General features: G+C 39.6%; 2 protein-coding genes across 2 annotated transcripts in view; one reads left to right on the plus strand and one right to left on the minus strand.

The window, feature by feature from the left end:
* LOC145933364 (uncharacterized) overlaps positions 1 to 23783 on the plus strand; it is a 79713-nt gene that overhangs the window by 51071 nt on the left and 4859 nt on the right. Inside the window, exons 10-11 of the mRNA XM_083032995.1 lie at positions 5484 to 5651; positions 6040 to 6116. Of these exons, the coding sequence (XP_082889121.1) occupies positions 5484 to 5651; positions 6040 to 6116 (245 nt within the window). The remainder of the gene's footprint in view (positions 1 to 5483; positions 5652 to 6039; positions 6117 to 23783) is intronic.
* Positions 1 to 23783, minus strand: part of LOC145933368 (uncharacterized) — a 106508-nt gene that overhangs the window by 7906 nt on the left and 74819 nt on the right. The window lies entirely within an intron of this gene.

The raw sequence follows: 23783 nt of genomic DNA on the forward strand, positions 1-23783 counted from the left end.
CTATGTTTAATTTTATAGATTGATAAATAGTAAAATATATTGATCGATATATCGAATAATTGATTTTATAATTCAATGCATTTACTTATAGAATGATAAGTGCAATTATTTATTATATACACAAATGGAAAACTAATTTTTATTTCGATATAATCTCTAATATAAAATGTACAATGCCGTGAAATAAATACCAATAACTTGTTAGTAGGACAATTATCTTAAATCTATTCCTTTTTTTTAGTTACAAGACCTTTATCGATGTAATCTAATTATTATTAATGTAATAACGAAAAAAATAATGCAGCATTTAATTTCTCATTTGATCGATTCGAGGAAAAACGTGATCGACCTCGCGTATTCTAGCCCGAGGAAAACGTTCTCACGATCTCGCGAAGCGAGAATATGTCCTCTCGCTTAAGGCGAAGTATTAGGTTTCGTATCTCGGCTTCCCGCGGGAGAATTCCTGAGCAAACGGCGGGGTTGATAAATTAAACGAAAAGTTATATGAATACACATCGCGCATTCTAACATGTGTCTCGCTACTCTCCTGCGCGTTTACATACGGTGCACGCATACATATGCACGCGCGACACATATACACGGATGCATCATTGTATACCAACAGAGGAGAGCAGTGCGGATTGTAGAGTCCTGACAGGTTGCAGCGGGTTGTCCCGCATATTGCAGCAGCGAACGCAGAAAACGAATAGGAACACCCCGGGATCCCGGCAACGCGATCGCCTCGCCTCGCCATAAAGCTGCTACCTTGGAAACGACTTCTCGGCATCTTCGCTGGAAGCCAGTTATCCCCGCGCGCACGGTAGTGGAATTAAATTCGGATCTTAATTCGCCGGAAACATTATTCCATCCAACGCCTTGCACTGTGAACGATATTCGCGAACGATACACGCCGTTTTCTCTCAGGCTTCATTACGCTCGCCCGCATTATTCGTTCATTTTTTTTTCCTTCTTTCTTATCACCGTTTATCTAATAACATCCGGACGAGAGTTTCTTCCTTATTTTTTTTTTCCCCCTCCGATTATACCTATTATCTTTTTTAAACTTTAATTAATGTCTCTTTGCACGGTATGCTTATAATTAATGTTGGGCTTAAATAAAAAAAAGAAATATATACGGGGCAAAGAGAAGAAAATTGTCGATGGAGAATTCTGAAACGCGCGATAGGTCGCGATTTGCGAAATCGCACCAATTTAATGTGCATTATAATCAATGAAGTGGCACCGGACACTTCTCCAAGCCTCGTTCAATTACGCCCCTGGGTCGTTTAATTAATACGCCTATAATTCGTGGCCTTTGCGTAATTATATATGCTCACATTGTAAATACCTGTGTAGATCCGGATAATCCGTGACTTGCTCCGAATGTTCGTCGCGAGGAAAAGAGAGAGAAAGAGTGAGAAAGAAAGAGCAGAAAAAGAAAAATAAAAGATTTCGGACATAACGCAGAACTCGCTTTTGCGAACATTCAGGACATGCATATGTGTGCATATTCCTTCCAAACATCGTGATGTGACGTTTGTTTTTCGGCCGCGAGATCGCCAGCGATATTTTTGAAACTGGTTTAATCCTCGCGAGAAAGAGAGAGAGAAAAAGAAAGAAAAAGAGAGAAATAACCGAAGGGCGCGGGTTTGTTTCTCCCCACTTGGGTATCCGCGGTTGTGCGATTTGCACTGAATCGCGTGTGATATTAATGCAAAATTACCGACAAAGTTAGCACTCTTGGAAGAGATTACAGTTGTTAAATGTAAAACGCGCCTTCGTGAGATTTTGTCCCTCATTTATTCCGTACGAAATGATCGGAAATTTTCGTCTCCAGCTGTCGTATCACTTTTCGGCGCTTTGCATTTTTCGTGATAATCTAGATTATAATTAAATCTGTAATCTCAATCGTGGAATCATTTTCGAAATCGAATTTCTGATTGAGTTCCACGCTTCTGGAATTTCCAGTCAATTGCATCTATAAATTTTATACATGTTTTAAATATCTGGATTGATTATTCAGGGTCTTCAAATTTTTTTCGCGTCAAACTTCACTGTTCGAGTCAAAATTTTGATTGGTTACACTTTCCGATCTTTCATATCCTTGATTTTTATTATAGATTCTGGTATTTAAATTATCTTATAAATTATTTTCTGCCTTTTAAATCATTGAATCCCCGCTGTGAGTGATCTCTTTTTTTTTTCATCCGCGAGGATATTTAAATTTTGACTTTCGCTACAAGAGAGAGAGTCGCGGTCGGATAGATTTCTACTATCTACAATCTGCAGTATCATATCTAATAGAAACACGTTTGTATTAATTGAGACTTGGTTTAACGTTCGAGTTGGCATTCCGCCGTGATTGCTATCTATCGAGCATAGGGATAAAAATAATACCAATAAATCGTGCGTGTAATGCCGCTATCAACATGTATTACTTGGATGACGCGATGTTTGATAAATCGTCACATGCAAATCACGTTCGAGAGCGGATCGGTTTCTCGGTAGCCTTTCGCGGCTAATTATTACAAATGGACTCTAATCGATTGAACGGAAAAAGGTATTTGCGTCGCACGCAAAGCGTGATCTTTTTTCTAGAAGACATTTTTTCTAGGAAAAATGTTTTTTTTTATGCGCAACCGGTGATGCGGAAAAACAAATGGAGCTCTTCTTGTGAAACAACATTCTTTCTTAATGTATGGAATTTGATATCGAGTTTAGTTAGAGATCTAAGATCCATAAATCATTATATCTTTAATATTTTTAAATATCTTATGTATTCTTTAATCTTTTTATTTTTTAATAATAGGTTTTTTTAGAATTTAATTAGTCTGAATTTTTTTTAAACGTGAAAAGTGTGCACTTTTTAGGATATTCTAATTTTTGGGATCTTAACTTTTTTTAATCTATTGGATTTCTGCATTCTCGATACTCGAGCGACGCTTAGCGAGAACGAAATTCTCTCCATTAACTCGTAAAGTGCTTGAAAATATAGCATAATTATCGTTATATACGCTCCAGGTGTGTTTCTCACTTCTTTATGAGAAAATTAACTTTAATCGGTGGAAGGACACTTTTATTCAGCCGGTGACTGCGCATCGTAAATCATCTCCCGTGTTTCGATGCCAGTTCAATGTAATGTCGTGGCTATTTATGTATTTGTATCTCGAGCGCGCGGATGATCACGGGGTGAGGACGTGTCCCATCGACGAGGCGCATATTTGTCCTTACGATCGTAATCTTACAATATGCCGTAAACTCCTTGAACACAATTCGCTGGAAGAAAATGTGCGCCCGCATGGGGCGTCGTCTTTTCCCGCATTCTCCGCGACGATGGACGAAATAAACATTTGTCGAAGCAACGCACAACGTGCGTTATAATATAATAAGAACAAGAAACTTAATAATCGGTCGTAGATTATGGGATTGTAAATGTGTCGGATGATAAAGTCGGGGATAAAATCGATTATTTACCTTTTTAAGAATATCTACTCGTCGACAACAGGAAATCACTGTTGCAAATAAGATTAACATTTTTTTGTCTCTCATTGTCCCTTGACACAGCCATTTTTTTCGGATAAAAAGCCGGATTGTCCGTACGTATATTGCTGGAAAATCAAGATAATCGAGTTTTCAAGTCGGTTGTTCATCGAAATAAATTATCTAATCAGATATATACTAGTACATGCACATATGTATAAATTTATCATCGGATAACGGATGTATTATATATATATACTATATATTTATACGTGCAATCATATAAACATTCGTATATACGATCGCATACATTTGTTACACGTGTGTGTAAAGAGGATCGAAGCCGGTCGCGGGAACGGGACTTAAAAGTCAGAACTGTCGAGAAGGGCCCGAAATGCCCAAAGAGACTCTCTCCTCTCAGGCCACCTGCAGCCGTTAAGTCTCAACAGTTGCGGCGCCGCGCAGCCGCCTCTATATTTCATATTAGCGATAATATATAAGTCCGGCTATACCCACATCACACTCTCTTCATTTCTCTCTCTTGCTCCCGTATCGTCTCTCCGCGCATCTCATTCTAGGATCATTCCCGACGTATGCTAACGAGCTCGATCTCGTCGTCCGACCACTTGCTTGATTTCTGTAATTAACAGTCCGGTTTCTATCATCTTCGATGGTTCATTGAGTATACATCTGTTTTGTGTCTATATAAGCGTATAAATAACTGAATACTATCTTCTAATTTTTGTTAATTTTTTTCTACACTTTGTTTATATTTATTTTAATTAATTTAATTTTGATAATTTCGCATGGGACATAACAAGACGTATTTTATCGCCATGCTCAATCACTTTCTCTCTCTCTCTTACGGAGTTAATTCTAATCCGTACCGTCCTATCCTCCTCTTCTATCTCCTCGTCCCATCCTGATCTTGATCACCCTGTACGTCTTGTCGCGCAGATTGCTTCCGAAAACGGCAAGGTTGTGAGAGAATGTGGGAGCCAATGGGAGATGCGCGCGCGGCTGCTCGCGCGTTACGTGATGATACCGTCGCGGGGAATTTGTTTCGTCGCGGCACATTGTTTCGGACAGGAAATCGATACGCGGGACTCTCTCTTTCTCTCTCTTCACCCCAGTCGCCGCGTCGCGCCCTATCTGCAGTATCTACCTGCGACAGGGTGCTTCTCTCTCTGCAGAAATGGGATTCCCGTTTGAAACTTTAACCCGCCCATCTACGCGACTTCCGAGAGAGCGATACAGAATTGTATACAGAGTACCCCAGAAAAACCTGTGCAAAGTGAGACGAGATCTGAGAGGATCTCAATCGATTTCACTTCTGTCACAAATGTTGAATCTCTCTGAAATCGATTTTTTAATAATAAAGACCGAGAAGTTTCGAATTAATTAAGTTTCACAAAATTGAGTTCCCTTTATTTAATTTTATGCAAATCTTCTTGTGTTATCGAGATCTGATTTGAAACAAATTTTTGTCAAGGATAACATCGTCTTAAGATTCGGTAACAAATTCGATTATAATATCGTTGTAAGTTTTTTCGGCCTCTTTATTCTCTTATATACATATATTCGAGAGATTACACTGTGTGGACCATTCGTGGATCCATTCGTAAGAACATAAAAATCAAGAATAAGACAGGAGTGAGCTAACTTTTCACGATGATAATCTGCCTGCGATAACTGGAGTGTCCACAGTATCCGCTCTCGGAAACGAAATATGTTAACTCACAATTAGATACAGAGACACATACGCTAAATAATCGCGCGATAACTTGCGATAATCGGCGACTTAAGGCGCGCGTTTCGTGCGAAAACATCGTCACCGATCGCGACGATAATCGTACTTTATTATTATTGGGCGTGTCGCGATCGCGCCCGCGCGACTATACGTGCGGAATTCATTAAGAGAAGTGGAATCAATTTTTCGTCCTTAATTTCCAAGTTGGAGAAACATGGATAATCGAGCGAGGTGGATCTCGTTGTTGTTGCAGATCGTGCTCAACTCGATGCACAGGTATCAGCCGAGGATACACTTGGTCCGCTGTCGACACGCCGACGACAACAGTCTGCACATCAGCGACCTCCAGAAGGAGGAGCACAAGACGTTTATCTTCCCGGAGGCCATTTTCACCGCCGTCACGGCGTATCAGAATCAGCTGGTGAGTGCAGAATAACAGTCGATTTATGTATAACGTTAACTCGGCAAGGGAGCAGACGAATCTAGCGGGATTGAGAGCGTAATATTCTCAAGATCGAGAATCTCAGTCTTGAAAATCTCAGTCTTCTAAATTTTTTATTTCCTCTAGAAAGAGAGATTTTCATTTTGCATCGAATGGAGGAACATGTTTTATTTTTTAATTATTTAAATAGTATAAAATGATATTACGTAACGAGTTGTTTTAATTTTATAATTATTTTAATTTAATTTTAATTTATTTTTATTTACGTTTTTTTTTTACGCAGAACCGCGATTGTATTATTGAAAGAAGAATGGCTAAGGAGAATGTTGGACTTAACGGAGTAACGTGTTTGGGGTTAAATTTGCAGATAACGAGACTGAAGATCGATAGTAATCCGTTCGCCAAAGGTTTCAGGGATTCGTCGAGACTCACCGACTACGAAAGGTGAGTACATACTCTCGATACTTGATTTTTCTAAGAAACACGACAGCGATATTTTCTTGGATATCTATAGAATTCTAATGAAATATCTATTGAATCGTGGCAGAAAGGGGAGATTGGATTATAAGTCGTTTCCGACTTCGAGACTCGTAATTATTCGCGTCAACGTCGTATCGGTAGCCGATCGAATAATAATTCACAAAACTCGATTAAAATATGCTCTTCAGCTAGTAGCTAATCTGTCTGCACTGTTCGTCTCTCTCTCTCTCTCTCTCTCTCTCTCTTTCACCGGTGTTTCGTATCCCGGCAAACGCTTTTCTGCATAGTGGTGTAACGAGCAATCATAGCGCCCATTTATAACGCCCGGACGTTGATCGAGCGGCCGCTAAATTAAAACCTATATTTTCGAATGAAATATCTATAACTCCCATGTCGGCACGGCGTCGACGTCCTTACTGGAAGGGGTTAATTAAAACGCGATTAGAGTGTCAGCGCATACGTCATCCGGACCGACGATTTCCTCGATTTCTTCTCGCGCGAATTATCTCAGATCTCTAATTGCCCTCGAAAACACTTTGAACGAAATTGCGAGATTGGACGGAAAAAGGTCCGACACGCGATAAAGGCTAATTATTGACCGCTGTTAAAATTGCTGTTTAATTATAAGGAAGAGTTCACTTTCTACTTACTAAATACTACATATACACACACACACACACACACACACACACACACACACACACACACACACATATATATATATATTATATAGGTATATCGCGTATTTCGACTATTATTTCGACATTTTCGTGACAGGTTTTTATTCGGCCTTCTGGCTTTTTGCCTCGCGTCTTGCATTGCGAGAGTTGACCTATCGACACGCAACTCTCCTCGATCGTAGCGTCACGGGCGGTCATTACATCTCATTAGAACGTCGGCACCTTAATCGCACCGACTGAATTATCGCTAGATCTCTCTCATTCGGGCGGAAATTTACAATAACGTTAAATGCCGAATGCTCGAGATCGAGCGCTTACGCGACGTCAAAATGAGCTCGCGCACGTGGCTGATTTCGAGTTATCCTTGATCATCTATCTGCATGAATGACGACGCACCTGCCCTGGTCATGCATCCAATCTCTCTCTTTCTCCTCTTCGTCTTTATGGCTGAGGCGGATACATGCGTGACAGAAAAATATATTTATCTATATATATGCATACGTATATCCTTTTCGTTCAACGCTGCCGTCATCCCGGGATCAACGTTAATGCCGACATCATGATATTAACCGGTGGCTATGATTAATCGATTATCGTTGCTTATCTCTCGCCATCGAGCTTTCTTGTATGAAAAAGTGCATTTTTTTCACCTGGTATCGTTTGACGTATAATTCAGCAAGATATTCGGACTTTTAAATCTTAGAATCTCTCTCTAAGCAGATATAGAAAACTATACTCGCAGAATATATTAATCAATTTGAAGTCTTATAATTAAATTACAAAGATCTTGAAAGATATTTAAATTGCCGCTCTATGGTGGCAAATAAACGTTTGCAACAGCGCAAAGATCTTAGAAAATTTTTAAATATAAATTATATCGAGTAATTTATAGAGAGATACATAGAAATATAATAAAATATAAAATTAACAGAATTAGCGTGGATATATTTTACGTATAGCAACTCGACAAGTACGAGGATAAGACACATCTCCTCGTACTGTTATAAACTACGCCACCGTATCAAGATCGAGAGTTTTATGTTCGACTTCCAGCCGCAGCTTTACGTTTAAAAATTGATTAGCTCGCCCCCGAGAGAAGAAGTATATAGAGACCTGCGGTCGCGCGCGGGGGTCTTGGAGATTCGGTACCATATTTTACGAAAAACCGTCTGGTGCTCTCTCGCACCGCCCACCGATTCTCAGAAATATATTAAAGGAACGCGGGCGCGCGTTAACCGAGGCAGGACTCTCGTCACGCCTCTTCCAATTTGCACGTGATCGCAGCTGGTCCAGAGTGGATGCCACTTTCACGAAAACTCCCGGGTCCCGCGAAGCGTGTACCTCTGTTTTTCGTCCTTGGCGTCGTTCGCGATTAATTAGCTCATATTTCAGAACACCGCCGCTCGTTACTCCCGCGATTAAAGCCACGCGTTTTTATTTTTTCTGTATTTTTTTACTCGGATGGACTTCGAAAAATCCACGAATCGAACACGACTATGATATCGCTAACTGCGGTATTTAACGGCACATTTAAGTGTCACGATTACCGCCTCATTACGATCGGATAAACAATTTAATTGCACTTTGCCTCTCGCGAAGCAGGTGTCTCACGACAGATACGCCGATAGTCTCGCGATCTGCCGCGCTAAAGCAAGAAAAAAAAAACAAAAAAAATGAGAGCAATCGAGGAAGGTAGGATGAAGATGGAGAAAGAGATGGAGAAAGATGTAATTTATTAACACCTAAGCCCCACACAACTTAATTCTCGGAGAACATTCTCAATATATATTTCAGATAACATCGATGATTTAAATAGAATAATTTCGAATGGAAAAAATTTCTCTACACATAAAGTCTTAATTCTCAGTTATTATCAATTCTTCAGAGTCTGTGTACTCTGAAAAACTTGGATACTAAATCTTGAACGCTTAATTCGGAATCGTAAATTATAAACATTGAAACTCGAATTCTTGCGACTTTCAAGTCCAACAAACTTTTATCTCTTATCTCTTATGAATAACTACGAATGCACATAATTCCCTCAAAAATTACGCAATAAAGTCGAAATAAAAAAAAGGTCGAGAGAGAGAAAAAGATAAAGAAGGGGTTTGTGAAACATCGCGCGAGGAATGAAGAATTCGCATTAGGGAGGGACGACGACTTTATTGAGTGCCCGTTATCGATTCGCGAACACGCCGTGTGTACACGGGTCGATTTGCATAAAACCTTGAATCGCGATCCCGAGAGATCGCCGCGAGTCGCCGCCGTTAACAATTTAATGGGCGTGCTCGCGCGCCGATGCGCGCCTGGCTACCGGTGTGTCGTTCTTACTTATTAAATGAGGCCGAGAACTGCCCGATAACCGCCTCGCGCTCCTCGACGCGGAGAGAGAAGTCGGGTCCGGCGGCGACGAGAGAATAAGTTGCAGAAATGTCGGCCGGGGGAAAAAACCATCGTCGCCAGAGACGACGATAAAGGCGGCTTTTAATTACGGACCGATTTCAGTGACGTCCCGCTGCGCCCGCTTCGCCCTTGAATCGGATATTATCGAAGCGAAGAGACGCGCGGTGCCGCGTTTATTGTCAAGTATGCGCATCGAATCATTCTTGCTCGTCCGTTGTTTTACTCTAACTTTCTCCCTCTCCCCCTTTGTTTCTTTGCAAGACCGGTTGTTAAAAAATTACATCGCGCGAGAGCGGCAAAAACACGCGAACTTCTCGTTTATGATTATTAATAGCCGAAGCGCGCCATCTCCTCTCTCCCACTCGCGAATATGCTCGGACGATCGCGCATGGCGCAGAAGAAGGCAGTTCTGTGATGGATCGAGCCGCTCGTGCGATATTTTCATGTACGAGCGCTATCGGCCTGGTCATATATCAGAGCGAATTTATGCTACTTGTCTATTAAAAAGAGACGTGCGTAGGTGGCTTTGCAACGGAAAACGCGACTCCCGAGGATCGCAGGATGTAAATACCAGAGGTTGCAATGAATTTATCTGTTTCCAAGACTTGACTTTTGAGAGGACGAATATATTCAAGTTTGCAATTATTCTTCGCTTTTTGAACGCTGTTTTCATATGTTTTAATGTCTCTGACTTTCTAGTAAAAAAAAATATATTTTTTTATTCTTTGTTCGTTATTATATTCTTGAATTTTTTAATTGAATCTTTGAATTACGATCTTTGTCGTTTATTATATTCTTGTGTATATTTCTTGGACACGTTTCTGAATTCAAAAATTTATTATTAAAAAAATTATTATTTTAAAACAAATTTCTCTTATTCGTCTGATCATAAATACAATAACTGTGTGATTTCGTCTTGATTGAACAATGTTTGCACATGCGTTTAGCTTTGTTTCAACAGAGCGATTTCACGGCGAGTCAAGCAGTAATGTGAAGTGTGTATGTGTATATTTTAATGACTCTGCGCCTCGGTTGCGGATTCCGCGAGCGTGATCTCGCCCCAGAATCACTGCCACACCACGATCCTCCCCAAATCAGCACCTGCCTAACAGGCAGGCCGTCTAAAATTCCGCACCGTCATTTTAAGACTCGTTCGCTATCTCGTGCTCTCGAAAAATCGATCTGCTCGTCGCTTTGCATTCCGATATTGTGTAGAAAGAGGAAGAGAGAAAGAGAGAACACGCGTCGAAATATTGAGTCTCTCCATCACTATCGATACCTTCCCATCGAGAACCGCCCCCATCATTTTCCGAAATTGCTACACGTGGAAACGTAAAGCTCGCTCGAGATAGACTACCGTGGGACCATCGATAAAATCTCCCAGGGTCAGTAACACTTTGGCGATAACGCTGTCGCTCTTGGCGCTTGAGAGTGCCCGCTTGGGATCCCAACTTTGTTAGTTCAGCTACGCTCGTACTAACTAGTACGCGTAGCTCTGATCAGAAATTATCGATAGGCGAAGATCACTCCGAGCGCGGTCGCGTTATCGTGTAATAACTAATTTAGAGCGGGTCCTTTATCAGTTTCCTGCACTGTCATCCAGTTGTTCGCTCATGCTCATTGTTAAACATTCATTCTCGCGAAGATATAGAAATTTGCAACCAAGTTAATTACTAGTCTGTTCAAGTAAATATCTAACAACTATACATTAATTTATAAATTTATGGCCTATATGCAGTTAGTGGATACATTGTTTTATAATCTTTAGAGTTTAATTAAAATAGTGCATATATGTATGTAATAGATAAATTAATTTTATAAAAAGTTAGCAATCGCGACAACTCAAGTAATTTCAAGTTATACATCTTCTCTTCATATATCTAGAAACTCGTCTGCCTTTTTTACAAATTTAATTATATCTGCAAGACATTGCACTCGAGATAAATAATTCCAAATAGCTAGCTGGTGATCTAAGAAGAAAAGAAATGCAAGCGCTGAATTTACCGGAGATTTCACATCCGCGCACGCACGTTCTCCATCAGCCGATGACACCGGTCGTTGCCGCGCTCGCTTTAGATAAGCACGTATGACCTTCTCGTCGTCTTCTCGGACGAGGAACGGCGGCAGTCGCCTCTACGTTGGCCGCGCACGGATGCTCCGCTCAGGCGGCGTCCGGAGTTAATGAGAGAGCGGCCGTACGGAGCAATACGGCGCATGCACCCGCCCACTTCACGCCGGCGCTGATAGATAGATGCCCCTCCGGCCCTCTTTCTCTTTCTTTTCCTCTCGGTTCGGCCCTCTTCGCGTACGTGTTTGCGCGCGTACCGCCGTCAACGTCGCGAAAACATCAGCCGGGCATCAGCACGAAGAGAATCGCGAAATACAGCGGTGCGAGAGCGCGATGGCGGATGCTTGAAGAGGATGCTGTTTCGCGATGTACAGATTGATGGTTTAGGTTTAGGTGAAGTCGTTAACATCTATGGCGAAATGGTGCGATGTTATATACGTACTATTATACTTGCACGCGCGAAGGATTGTATATTTAAATCGTTGTTGCACATAAATAGGTTCGATTCTTTCCGAATTTATCACAAGATCTCATTTTATCAAATTAAAAATATTGCATAAGGTTCAATTAAATAGTCTATTGCGAAGTCGGTGATTCATTGAAGGTTGTGGAGTCTTTAAGATTAAACTGACGAAAAGCAGTTCCCGAACGTGAACGTAGACCAGCCGGTATCTTTAATGTGCAACTGCTTGCTATATCTTACTTGCTGCATTTCACAGATGTACAGGTAAACATCTGCATCCGATGCATTCTTTAGATATTTTCGTCGCTATTCGCGCTCAGTTTCGGCCTGCGATCGTCTCGGAGCTCGTCGAGGAAATAGAAAGAAACGGGTGGTAACGGCGAAGAAAGAGAGCGATTCCACGTTCTCCGGTTCCGGAGGGCAAGGAGGGCAGGGCATTCATCTATATTAGCTTCGAGAGCGGACGGCCTGTCATTACCGCTGCCGCTCTGGCCCTCTTCTCCTTCTCCTCTTCTTCTCCATCCCTCGCAAAGTCTCTCTATTCCATCTCGCTCGGTCTTCTCTTCACAACTCGCTCTTTCTGTCAGCTTCTCTCTTTCTCTCCCCTTCTCCTCGACACAACTACCAGCATCAACGCAGACACCTCCGACCGATACCGCCAGTCCTCCTCTTGCCAGTCCATTAGCGGGCCGCATTATCAAAGTGCCAGAGGAAGACGAAGCTCGGCGACCGACAAGGATAAAGGAAGACTCCATAGAAGAAGAAGAAGAGGAGGAAAGAGCTGGAGGGGAGAGACACAAGAGGTGGAGAGGCAGCATCAGTGGCCGTAGCTGCTACGGAGCTAATAACCGCCGTTTAAAACGCAAAAACAAAGGTCTCGCCGTGCATCATCGGGACTTTTAGGTCCGACCGGGGGTTCGCGCCGAGGGGATACCCGCGGGAAGAAGAAAGAGCAGAGTGAGAGCGGGGAGAAGGAGGTCCCGACACACATACACACACATACACATCTCGTATCGGTCGACTATCCGAGGCGTCAGGGTCATTACCGGATCATTACCTACCGTGCGACGACGATGATGGCTCGACTTGCGAGCATCACAGGTTCTCTCTTTCGCATACGTGTACATATACGCACATCCCGCGCGTGTGTAATAATACGCTCGCACTTCTACTTATATCTAGAGCTCCGTTTCTCGGCGTTAACCTCTCGTACCTTTGTGTGAGTTCGCTCTCATGTGTATGTGCGAAGCTAGCGGCGGCGATCGCGCGTCGGTCGACCCGCTCGGCGGCAGCCGGGTAAATTACAGGCTCGACCGTATTTTGTGTTGTCTTGTTGTTTTTCAACGCGCCGAAAGGAAATGAGCGAGCAAACGCGTCACGCCACCCCGAACCTGCTAATTTCTATTCATATTTTATGGCTATTAATTTCTTCGCTGTTACACTCGCTCTCTTCCCTTCTTTCCCTTCCCTGCCAGCGCCCTTTCTCGCCGCTTCTCACTTCGTCTCGCTATCTCTCTCATTTAACTTCTTCTCTCCCGGCTCGTTCTCCTTTTCTGCAATTCTTTTCCTTTCCGTTCGCCGATTTGCGCCATCTCTATCTTCTTCAGTGTCTTTTTCTCTCGACTTCTGGATCCCGCTCCTTTCTCTTCCCTGCATCTTTTTTTTCATCTATCTTCTAATATCCTTCTTTAACAGCATTCCATGTCGAAGGAAGAATCCGCGGAATTCTTTGGCCTGAAATTTCTTTCTTTCCCATCGTCGTTTCTTTTTTATGTAAATTTTCACGCGATATACCGCTCCGAGAGACACTCGGGAGCTGTCTTTTCTTTTTTGTAAAATTCGTTTTCTCTCTCTTTTTTTGTTCCGCCATCACGAAATCTCATTTCAAGATTCGTAGAGCGACGACAGCTCGCTCATTGTTGGAGGAAAGAGGGAGGTGCCGTTGTTAGCCGTAAATCTCCCAATGATTTCAAAGTAGCTTTCTCATCTCTTCCTTTTTTGTCCGTCAATTTATTCGATCTCTTTTCCGTAGATATATTTTATACATGTAGGAAATTATCTTCGAGAATTCCTTTCGAACATTATAAACTTTATCCTAATGATTCACATTTTTTTCTGCAAACAATAAAGATACTTTGTACTTGGAAAAGTTAATTTTATTATTGAGAAATTAAAAATTAGATCAATTTTTTCAAGTTTTTATCAAATATAAATTTAATTGTCGTCTACTAATTGTATGTCGAATATTCGACAATTCCTTTCGAACATTATCTATCCTGACGATTCACATTTTTTCTGTAAAAAATAAAAATATTTTGTACTTGGAAAAATTAATTTTATTATTGAGAGAAATTAAAAATTAGATCAACTTTTTCACTGGATTTTATAAAATATAAATTTAATCATCATTGTAAGTCGAAAGAGAAATAGCCCTTTTAAAATGTCATTACAGCGTTATTAAACTTTCCTGCTGTCAGATTAGGACGAACGTTATCCATTCGATTCGTTGTCGTTTAGAATCGATATGGTGGTATCGCCAGACATTCCCCGAGAGCTTGATAGTTCCCGTGGGATGCGTGCGAGATGAATCGAGAGGTGAGCAAAACCGCAGCATTCGATGAACTACCTTCGGCCATCAGCGGGGAGTGTAACCTATTATTATCTACCACTTACCTAATGCCCTGTGTCAGCCCCGGGGTAAACGGAGAGAATAACAGGCTCTCTCTCCATTCGACGGAATTCCCTCGCGCTTTAATATCGCGAGTTGTTTCGCGTCGCTCAATCGCGCTGCGCGATTCTTGGGAAGTTTATCGATTAGCTGTCAAAAAATGTTTAATTAAAAGGAAACGTATAAAACATACGAAACAGCGTATAAGTTAATTATGTCTAATTAAATTAAGCTCAGATGTCTAAGGTGACAATTATATATTCACATTCACACGTGTTGATCGTACGTTTTTAATTCGTATTGTATATCTGCCACAATATTATTACGTTGCAATAAGACGAAAATTGGAAGAGAAATATCGATTTAGGTCGCCTGCACGAAACAGAGAGTGCATATTATATAGACAGCGTCGAGAATTAAATTTTCTCGCACTCACACTCGCGTAAACTCCGCTAAAATCGGGATCAAGCGTTATTAGCTCGAACTTCCTACCTGCGCAACTAACCGAGGATAATCTTTGTGCGTGATAATTAGCAGTAGCGATTCCCGGCAATTAACATCGGTTCCGCGGCGGTCACTATTACCGTGCACGAGTAATTGCATTCTTTACCGGGCGGGCGTGATTTTATTATTTGTACGCTTACGGTGTGCAGGTGTGCGGATATATTATGTGCGAATTATCCGCGTAAATATGCATGATTCTCGCGGCCGGGATGAGGTGCGGCCTGCGTATAATTGTATCGCTAATTAAATTACGCCGAGACTATCACGCGACGATAGAGCGACGCCAAAGGCAGAGAGAAAAGGAAAAGGGAGTTAAAGGGAGGGAACGGCTTCGTCTTCGCAAGAGACACGAGGCCGCTCTTCGCGACGATTAGGGACTAAGGAGGCTCGCGTGAGAAAGAACGGCGGATTTCGTTTCCCGAAACAACACACGTAGCACACCTGACTGCGGCACTCTTGGACGGAGCCGAGAAAAGAACCCCGAGAAATTACGAGGCATTAAGCCATGCGAGAATACCATATTTCCTTGTCAGAGCGGCTTCGAGGAACGAAGAACAGATACATACGTTCGAAAATTACGGGACGCGGTTATTAACCGCTAAAAGCCGTCACGATGCCGTCAGTTTTGCTCCAATTAACCCTCCACGGATCAATCCTTTCCTTCTCTCAGAAAGCGCATGCAACGTATGCGCGATCGCGCATAAAAAGCGCTTTATTGCTGATGCGAGGCGCTACGTCCAGGAAATATATTTTTTTTCTCCGCGATAATAAGCCAGCTGTCGGTTGACTTGTTTATTTCGAACGTTCGATGCGATTTTTAACCCAATTAATGATGAGACGAATCTATCAGGCATTTATTAATTTAGTGGACATAACTGGAAAACTATATATTCGGGAGGGAGATGAGATACTTATCAAATTAAAAAAAGATTCGAGTGTACGCGCGTGTCTTATTATCTCTAAGAGAATTTATTCGGTAGCAAGCTGCGAAGGTGGTCGTGCAAAGTTAAATTATTACGACGAATAAGGATTTTACGTCTTCCGAGCGCTAAGCGATTACGAACATCCATCTCCGCACGTTATTCCCGAGGAATAATTCGAGATTCGTTTAACGTCCTGTTCTGTCATCGAGTTGACGGCGCTTCTCGACGATCTCTCGCGCGGCGTGCGCGATCATTCTTTTAATAGATTTAATTTGTTCCAACACGAACAGAGAGAGAGAGAGCTGAGACGGCACGGTTGGGCAAAAATTCGAATCGACCATGCGCCAAGCGTTTCTTTCTTATTTATAGACTAGCCTCTCTCACAATTTCCCTCTCTCTTTCTCTCTTTTGGACACTCTCTCTCTCTCTCTCTCTCTCTCTCTCGAGAGAGAGAGAGAGGTGTGTAGAGCCGCACGAGAAGAGCGTCATGGACATTTTAATGGGGTAACGGCGGTGGCCTCTAATTAGAACGTTTCGACCATAACCGCGCCATTATGGTGGAAAACGCAGACTCGTCAGATCGATGAGGAATATTTATCGCGGTGTAACAATTACGGGGAGCTACGGCATAGCGCGAATAGTAATAGGCAACCGGTCCCCGGGAGGCGGCCGGCCGCTCTCTCTCTCTCTCGCCCGGCGAATGACTGTAATTAGGGCTTTTATTGTCTGTACATAAAGAAGCTTTATGAAAACATTAAGGATATAATTCAAGGCCGGGCGGAGAGCTACGCGCGCCGTGAATTGCAGCCGGGGCCTTAATGCACGGGAGATCCTTGCTCGTCGTTGGCGCGCTGCGTCATTTCCGTTTTACGCGTGCACACGCACGTATATAACGATGGCGTGAGCCCATCCCCCTGTGTGCGACGGAACTGCCTACCTGTTTCTCCTCTTCGGCGAACCAACAGTGTAATTTGATTTCTGCATTTTTCAACGAGCCACGTGTGATTAAGCTATTTTCGAGACAGAGAGGAGAGGAGAGATAGCGTGCTACCAGTTGCGCGAATATAAGATGCACCTTCCGCATCTTGGATTTCCTATCTTCGTTGATTTGACATTTTTGAGAAATAACGTAAATTAACTTCACTATTCTGCACATCAATCATTTTTTCGTTATCACAGTCATTGTGCGGTATTGCATATCAATGGATGCACATGCAGTATGTAACTCTGAAATGCAGAAACTACTTGTATATTTTATACTTGAAAAGGATTATAAAATCTACATATATTATTTATCTGTTTTATAATATATTTAAATTACAACGATTATAGATTGTTTTCTAGACTCCGCTCTCTTCAAACTTTCCTACACTTAAGACTAAAGTTGTGCTCGTAATCGCGATCGAGATTCACGCCGGGGGGATCCGCCTAAAAAAATATCGACTCGCCCTGCCCGTTTCCTCTCCTACGAGATCCTTTTATTCGCTGGATCTCGGATCACGATCGATCCGGGTGAATCGATACCAGTGCATTCGCGCGCAACTCGGCTAATAGAGTTCGGGCCCTTGACAGCGATATTTCACGAGAACGAGAAGAGGAATGGACACGGAGAGACGGACGCGCTCTGGTGTGTGGTCCAGCACGTCCGAGTGGACGGCGATTAGCCCCGGGGCCCCCTAATCCCTCCCAGCCCTCCTTCCCCGTCGCCGGTTTCACCCTTCAGGCTCCTTCTCAGGCCCTCTTCCTCTTTTCCACTTCAAGCTTACTCTCATACGTATAATTCGTATGTGTGTATACGATGAACGAATGTGTGCGTGTGCTCGTGCGCCTCCTCGGGTGTCGTGTTACGTGCTAAGCGGTACGGTCGAGCGGTAACCGAGACGCGCAAACTGTACACCGGACCCATTGTTCCTGGGCCTGCCTCTCCTTGTGCTCCTGCAGCCACCGTACTCTCTTTCGTTCTCCTCCGCCCACGTTTGTCGCGCTTCTCAGACTTATTCGCGACTGATTGTGAGTCACTCAATTCGAGTCGATATCGCCCTTTACCGTCTCTCGATTCGGTTGGATATCAATATCTCATTCGATATAAATTATCGCAAGCATCTCAGATGTGACTACCACTATTTTACAGAAAATACGCGATTATTTTAAAATAAACATTGAATTTTTATGCAGCAAGATAGAAGCGCCTTTGCATCGCGAATACGACTTTTTGTGGCATCAGCATTACTTTTGCACGATTATTCTATAATAATTTTTTATTTGTCACAACATCGTCCTCGAAAAATTCTCTACAATTTTATTTTCAATTTAACTTCTCTTATATATATGCATATATATATTATATACTGAATTATTAGAAGCTCTCAATAGAGGGTATAAAATAATTTTATTTATACATATATAAAATTTAATTATTTTTTTTGATAATTTAATATAGTGCACATATATTGAATTATCAAAATCTTCCAATAAAGAGTATAGAATAATTAATAATTTTGTTGCAAATCAAGTGCGATCGAGTCTCTTTTAACAGATCTCATTTCTCGCAGCTCTCTTATTTTTTGTGCGCAGTCACGGCGATTTTGTCCCGCCCTTCGCACCACGATTTTACGACTTTACGAGCCAGGGCTTTCGTCGTCGACGTGCCAGCTCGCAACTACCGAACGAAACCCTTCTCTCCTTGGCTGGGTGTCGCCTGTCTCGGTGACCCCTAGGGTAACTAGACCCGCGAGAGTCGGTCCCCCGGCTCCGGTCCACGGGGACAAAATCATTACGGAGTCCGGTCGGGATTGAATTGTACGGGTCCGACGACATTGATCGCGTGAGATGATGAAGTGCTTTATGCTCGCGCAGAATGTCCCACGAACGATTTGCCTTATACAAGCTGATTAACTAATCATTTTCTATTCTCTTAAATGGAATCGGTGTATTATTATTGAAAAGCAACGAATAGTCATTGATGGTCTCAGTTATAAGAAAATCAGCAGCGTAAAACTCGTTCTTAACAATTTTACAATTTGTGATATATAATTGTATAATATAAAATTTAATCGACAAATTAAAATCGCAATTCAAAAAATAGAGATGACAAGGAGTTTCAAGCAAGGATTTCCTTAGTACATGTATTAATTAATCCGCGCGGAGTCATCGCTCGGTAGCCAATTATTATAATCGTCCTATTCTTATATAATTAGAAAAATCGTGATTTGTGAAAGGCATTGTCATATCCGAATGACACGTCTCGCGATTTATCAATGACATGTAGAATTTCCTGACCTAAAAATCCGCGCAGTCGATCTAAATAATCCGCGCGGAGTCCTCGAATATGACCAATAATCTCGATTCTCGAGCTAATAGAAACGAGAGAGACTCGTTGATTCGCGAAACATCTGGTCTTATTGGCGAAACATCGAGCTTTATTGGCGTTTCGGATTTTCTAATCGCATCCTTTTCTTATTCTCATTGCGTCTTTATCTCTTTTTTTCAAAGCCACGCTCGAGCGATGTCCAGCTGTCATCGAGTACGCTTATCGCTGTGATTTATGGCTCTATTTACTACTCATACAAATTTATTTCTTTCTGTTTAGTTACACATACACACGATCATACGTCGGTGTAGTGTTTCGGCGTCGAAATTTCTATTCGCGTCCTTTTATTATCCTCATCGTGTCCTTCTCGCGTTATCTCTAATTCCTTATAAGGCACGCTCGAACCTCGATACGATATTGACGAAACTCGATACGCAAACAAAAACTAAAAAAGATGTACCGATACTCTTTTCGCAATTTTCAGTTGCTTAGGTGTCGCACATCGCACCTCGAGGTGTGAAATCGTTTAGCTACTACATGTCCACCTGTCATTGAGTTTCTTTCTATGCAATGATTTATGTATGTCTCAATTCAGTTACTCACACAAATGTATTTCATACAGTTTTACTTACACACGCGATTATAACGTCGGTGTACTTTCAAGCATTGATGTTTCGGACTTTTTACTTTTTTTTATTTTTTTCACTTCCTTCTCACGTTATCTCAAATTTTTTTAAAAGGCACACTCGTACTCGAGCATCGCTCGTCATTGACAAAATTCGATACGCAAATTAAAATAGATATGCCGACACTTTTTTCATAACTTTCGTTTAGCTAAATACTCTTACATGTCCATCTGTCATAGACTTTCTTATCGCGTTTATGGTTTAATTTAGTTATTCGCACTTTATTTCATTCGCTTTAATTACTTACACACGCAATTATGGGTGAGGCCATACGGTGTATATGGCATAGTAAAATACCAGTCACCTTATAATTGTCATAGTAAAATATTTCGACAGCGAATTATCAATCACCGAATATTGGCGATTAATAACGTTTAGGTAAATAATGGGATAAATCTAAAAACGCATTTTTTGCGTAAAATATTTATTTAATTAAGTAAGAATCGAAGTTGCAGGATTCAAATTATAAATTATCATTTCGTAGCGATTGCTTTATCGTTTGATTTTTCACTAATCTAAATATAACTTAGATTGAGAACTAATAAGAAATATTGTATATAATAACTATAGTAATTAAAGTAATTATTAATGCAGCGGTAACTTTACGTAGCATAGAATTTGATTTCTCAGGTTCTTTTTATAAATATACTAGAACAACACAAGCGCGCGCCTTCCGCGATTTTATATAAAAAAGAATATTTTTATGTAAAGTTGGTTTAAACTTGATTAACATTTTTTGACAGAAATCAGCTGATTAAAGCGGTAATTTGCTAATTAAATTTAAAAATAATAATATATTATAAAAATTAAAATAATAATATATGTTTTAAATAATATGTTATAATTCTTTAAACTCGATTAAAATTTTTGACAGTTATCAACTCATTTCTGTTAAAAAATATTAATGGCAGATTAAGGCATTACAACATATTACTATTTTAATATTTTTAACATATTATTATTTTAAAATTTAATTAGCAAATTAACGCTTAATTTTTTTTACATACATCAGCTAATTAAAGGGTTAATTTGATTATTAAGTTTTAAAATAATATTATGTTATAAAAATTATAATAATTGTTGTATAATAATAAATGTTAAAATATTTTAAATTCGATTAATATTTGTTGACAGTTATCAGCTGATTTCTATATCATTCTTTTTAACATAAAATCGAGACTATATTTTATGCATTTTGGGCAAAATAAAACTTTTCGCGAATCTTATCATTCGCGAAATATATAGTCAGTATAGCAAAAAACGCTAATGTAATAATATTATATTGGTTAAAAAAAATCTATTTTTGAGATTAGCTCCGAATGAAATTTAAATTATGCATTATATATATATTTTCAATGAGTATTCGTATTAACAATCTCATGAATATGTTAATGACCCTTATAGAGATTCTCTAATGAAAACAATTCTGTCATTTGTCAATCTGAACACGATGTGCAAAGTTGCGATCTTCTCTTAAAGTAATTTTGATTATTCGACTGAAATAAAGGCGATACGATGCATAAAGTTTATAATGGGGATTATATTAAACGAGCATTCACCACGCAATCGGTTCGCAGCGAATAATTCGTTTTTAATATCACAATTATATAATTATATAAAATCTAATCGACAAATAATTGAATTAAGAATGTTCAAATCATTATTTAGAAAAAGAATAGAGATGGAAAGGTGTAAGAGTTTTTTCAGCATGTATTAATTAATGTGTATTAATTAATCCGCGTGGAGTCATCGCTCTGTAGCCAATAATTATAATCATTCTGTTCTTATAATTAGAAATATCATGATTTGAGAGAGGCATTGTGATCCGCATGACACGTCTGTCGATTTATCAATGGGATGTAGAATTTCCTGACCTAAATAATCCGCGCGGAGTCGACCTAAATAATCCGTCGAGTCGACCTAAATAATCCGCGCGGACTCCTTGAGTATGACCAATAATCTCGATTCTCGAACCAATAGAAAAGAAGGAAACTCGTTGACTCGCGGACATCTAGTCTTATTGGTGAAACGTCGAGTCTTATTGGCTGGTTTCGGATTCTCTATTCGCGTCCTTCTCGCGTTATCTCTATTTCCTTATAAGGCACGTTCGAGCCTCGAGCTCGAGCACCGAGCTCGGCATTGATGAAACTCGATACGCAGACATAAACTAAAAAAGATATACCGATACTTTTTTCGCAATTTTCAGTTGTTTAGGTATCGCACATCGCACTTCGAGGTGTGAAATCGTTTAGCTACTACATGTCCACCTGTTCGAGTTTCTTTCTACGCAGTGGTTTATGTATTAAATGTATTTCATACAGTTTTACTTACACACGCGATTATAACGTCGGTGTACTTTCGAGCATTGATGTTTCGGACTCTTTTCTTTTATTCTTTTCGCTTTCTTCTCATGTTATCTCATTTTTTTAAAAGGGACACTTGTGCTTGAGCATCGCTCGTCATTGACAAAATTCGATACGCAAATTAAAAAAGATATTTTTTTCATAACTTTCAGTTTAAATCGTTTAGCTATTACTACATGTCCATCTGTCATAGACTTTCTTATCGCGTTTATGTCTTAATTTAGTTATTCGCACTTTATTTCATTCGATTTAATTACTTACACACGCGATTATGGGTGGGCGATACCGTGTATATGCATAGTAAAATACCGGTCACCTTATAATTGTCATAGTAAAATATTTCGGTAGCGAATTATCAATAATACAGTGTTCAATCATTGAATATTGTCGATGAATAACGTTTACGTAACTAATGGGATAAATCTAAAAACGCATTTTTTGCGTAAAATATTCATTTAATTAATTAAAAATTGAAGTTGCAGGATTCAAATTATAAATTATCATTTCGTAGCGATCGCTTTATTGTTTGATTTTTCGCTAATCTTAATATAATTTAGATTGAGAACTAATAAGAAATATTGTATACAATAATTATAGTAATTACTTAAAGTAATTATTAATGTAGCGGTAACTTTACGTAGCATGGAATTTGATTCCTTAGGTTTTTTTATAAGTACTATAACACATGCGCGCACTATGCGCATGCCATTCCTCGATTTTATATAAAAAAGAATATTTTTATATAAAGCTTGTTTAAACTTGATTAATATTTTTTGACAGAAATCAGCCGATTAAAGCCTTTAATTTGTTAATTAAATTTTATAATAAAAGTATGTTACAAAAATTAAAATAATAATGTTATAAATAATGTGTTATAATACTTTAAACTCGAATAATATTTTTTGACAGAAATCAGCTGATAACTGTCAAGAATATTAATCGAGTTCAAAGAATTATGGCATATTATTTAAAACATATTATTATTTTAATTTTTATAACATTTTTATTTTAAAAATGAATTAGCAAATTAACTTTTTAATCAGCTGACTCCTGTCAAAAAATATTAATAAGATGTTAAATTAAATTTTAAATTAATAAGATGTTAAATTAAATTTTAAAATAAAAATATGTTATAATAATAGGTTTTAAATACTATGTTATAATTAACTTAAACTTGATTAATATTTTTGACACTTATCTCTCAGCTGATTTTTGTCTACAAATATTAATCGCAGATAAGGAATTATAACATATTATTTACAACATGTTACTATTTTAAATTCTACAACCTATTATTATTTTAAAATTTAATTAGCAAATATAATTAACACTTTATTTTTGGACATATATCAGCTGATTAAAGCGTTAATTTGCTTATAAGTTGTTTAAGTTTTAAAATAATATTTTGTTATAAAAATTAAAATAGTATGTTTTAAATGAAATGTTATAGTACTTTAAACTCAATTAATATTTTTTGACAGTTAGCTGATTTCTATATCATTCTTTTTAACATAAGATCGAGACTATATTTTATGCATTTTGGACAAAATAAAACTCGAATTA

This window comes from Prenolepis imparis, unplaced genomic scaffold, assembly GCF_030444845.1.
Source record: "Prenolepis imparis isolate NDT839.2.m4 unplaced genomic scaffold, iyPreImpa1.0 SCAF_3, whole genome shotgun sequence".
In the NCBI taxonomy this organism is placed as follows: Eukaryota; Metazoa; Arthropoda; class Insecta; order Hymenoptera; family Formicidae; genus Prenolepis; species Prenolepis imparis.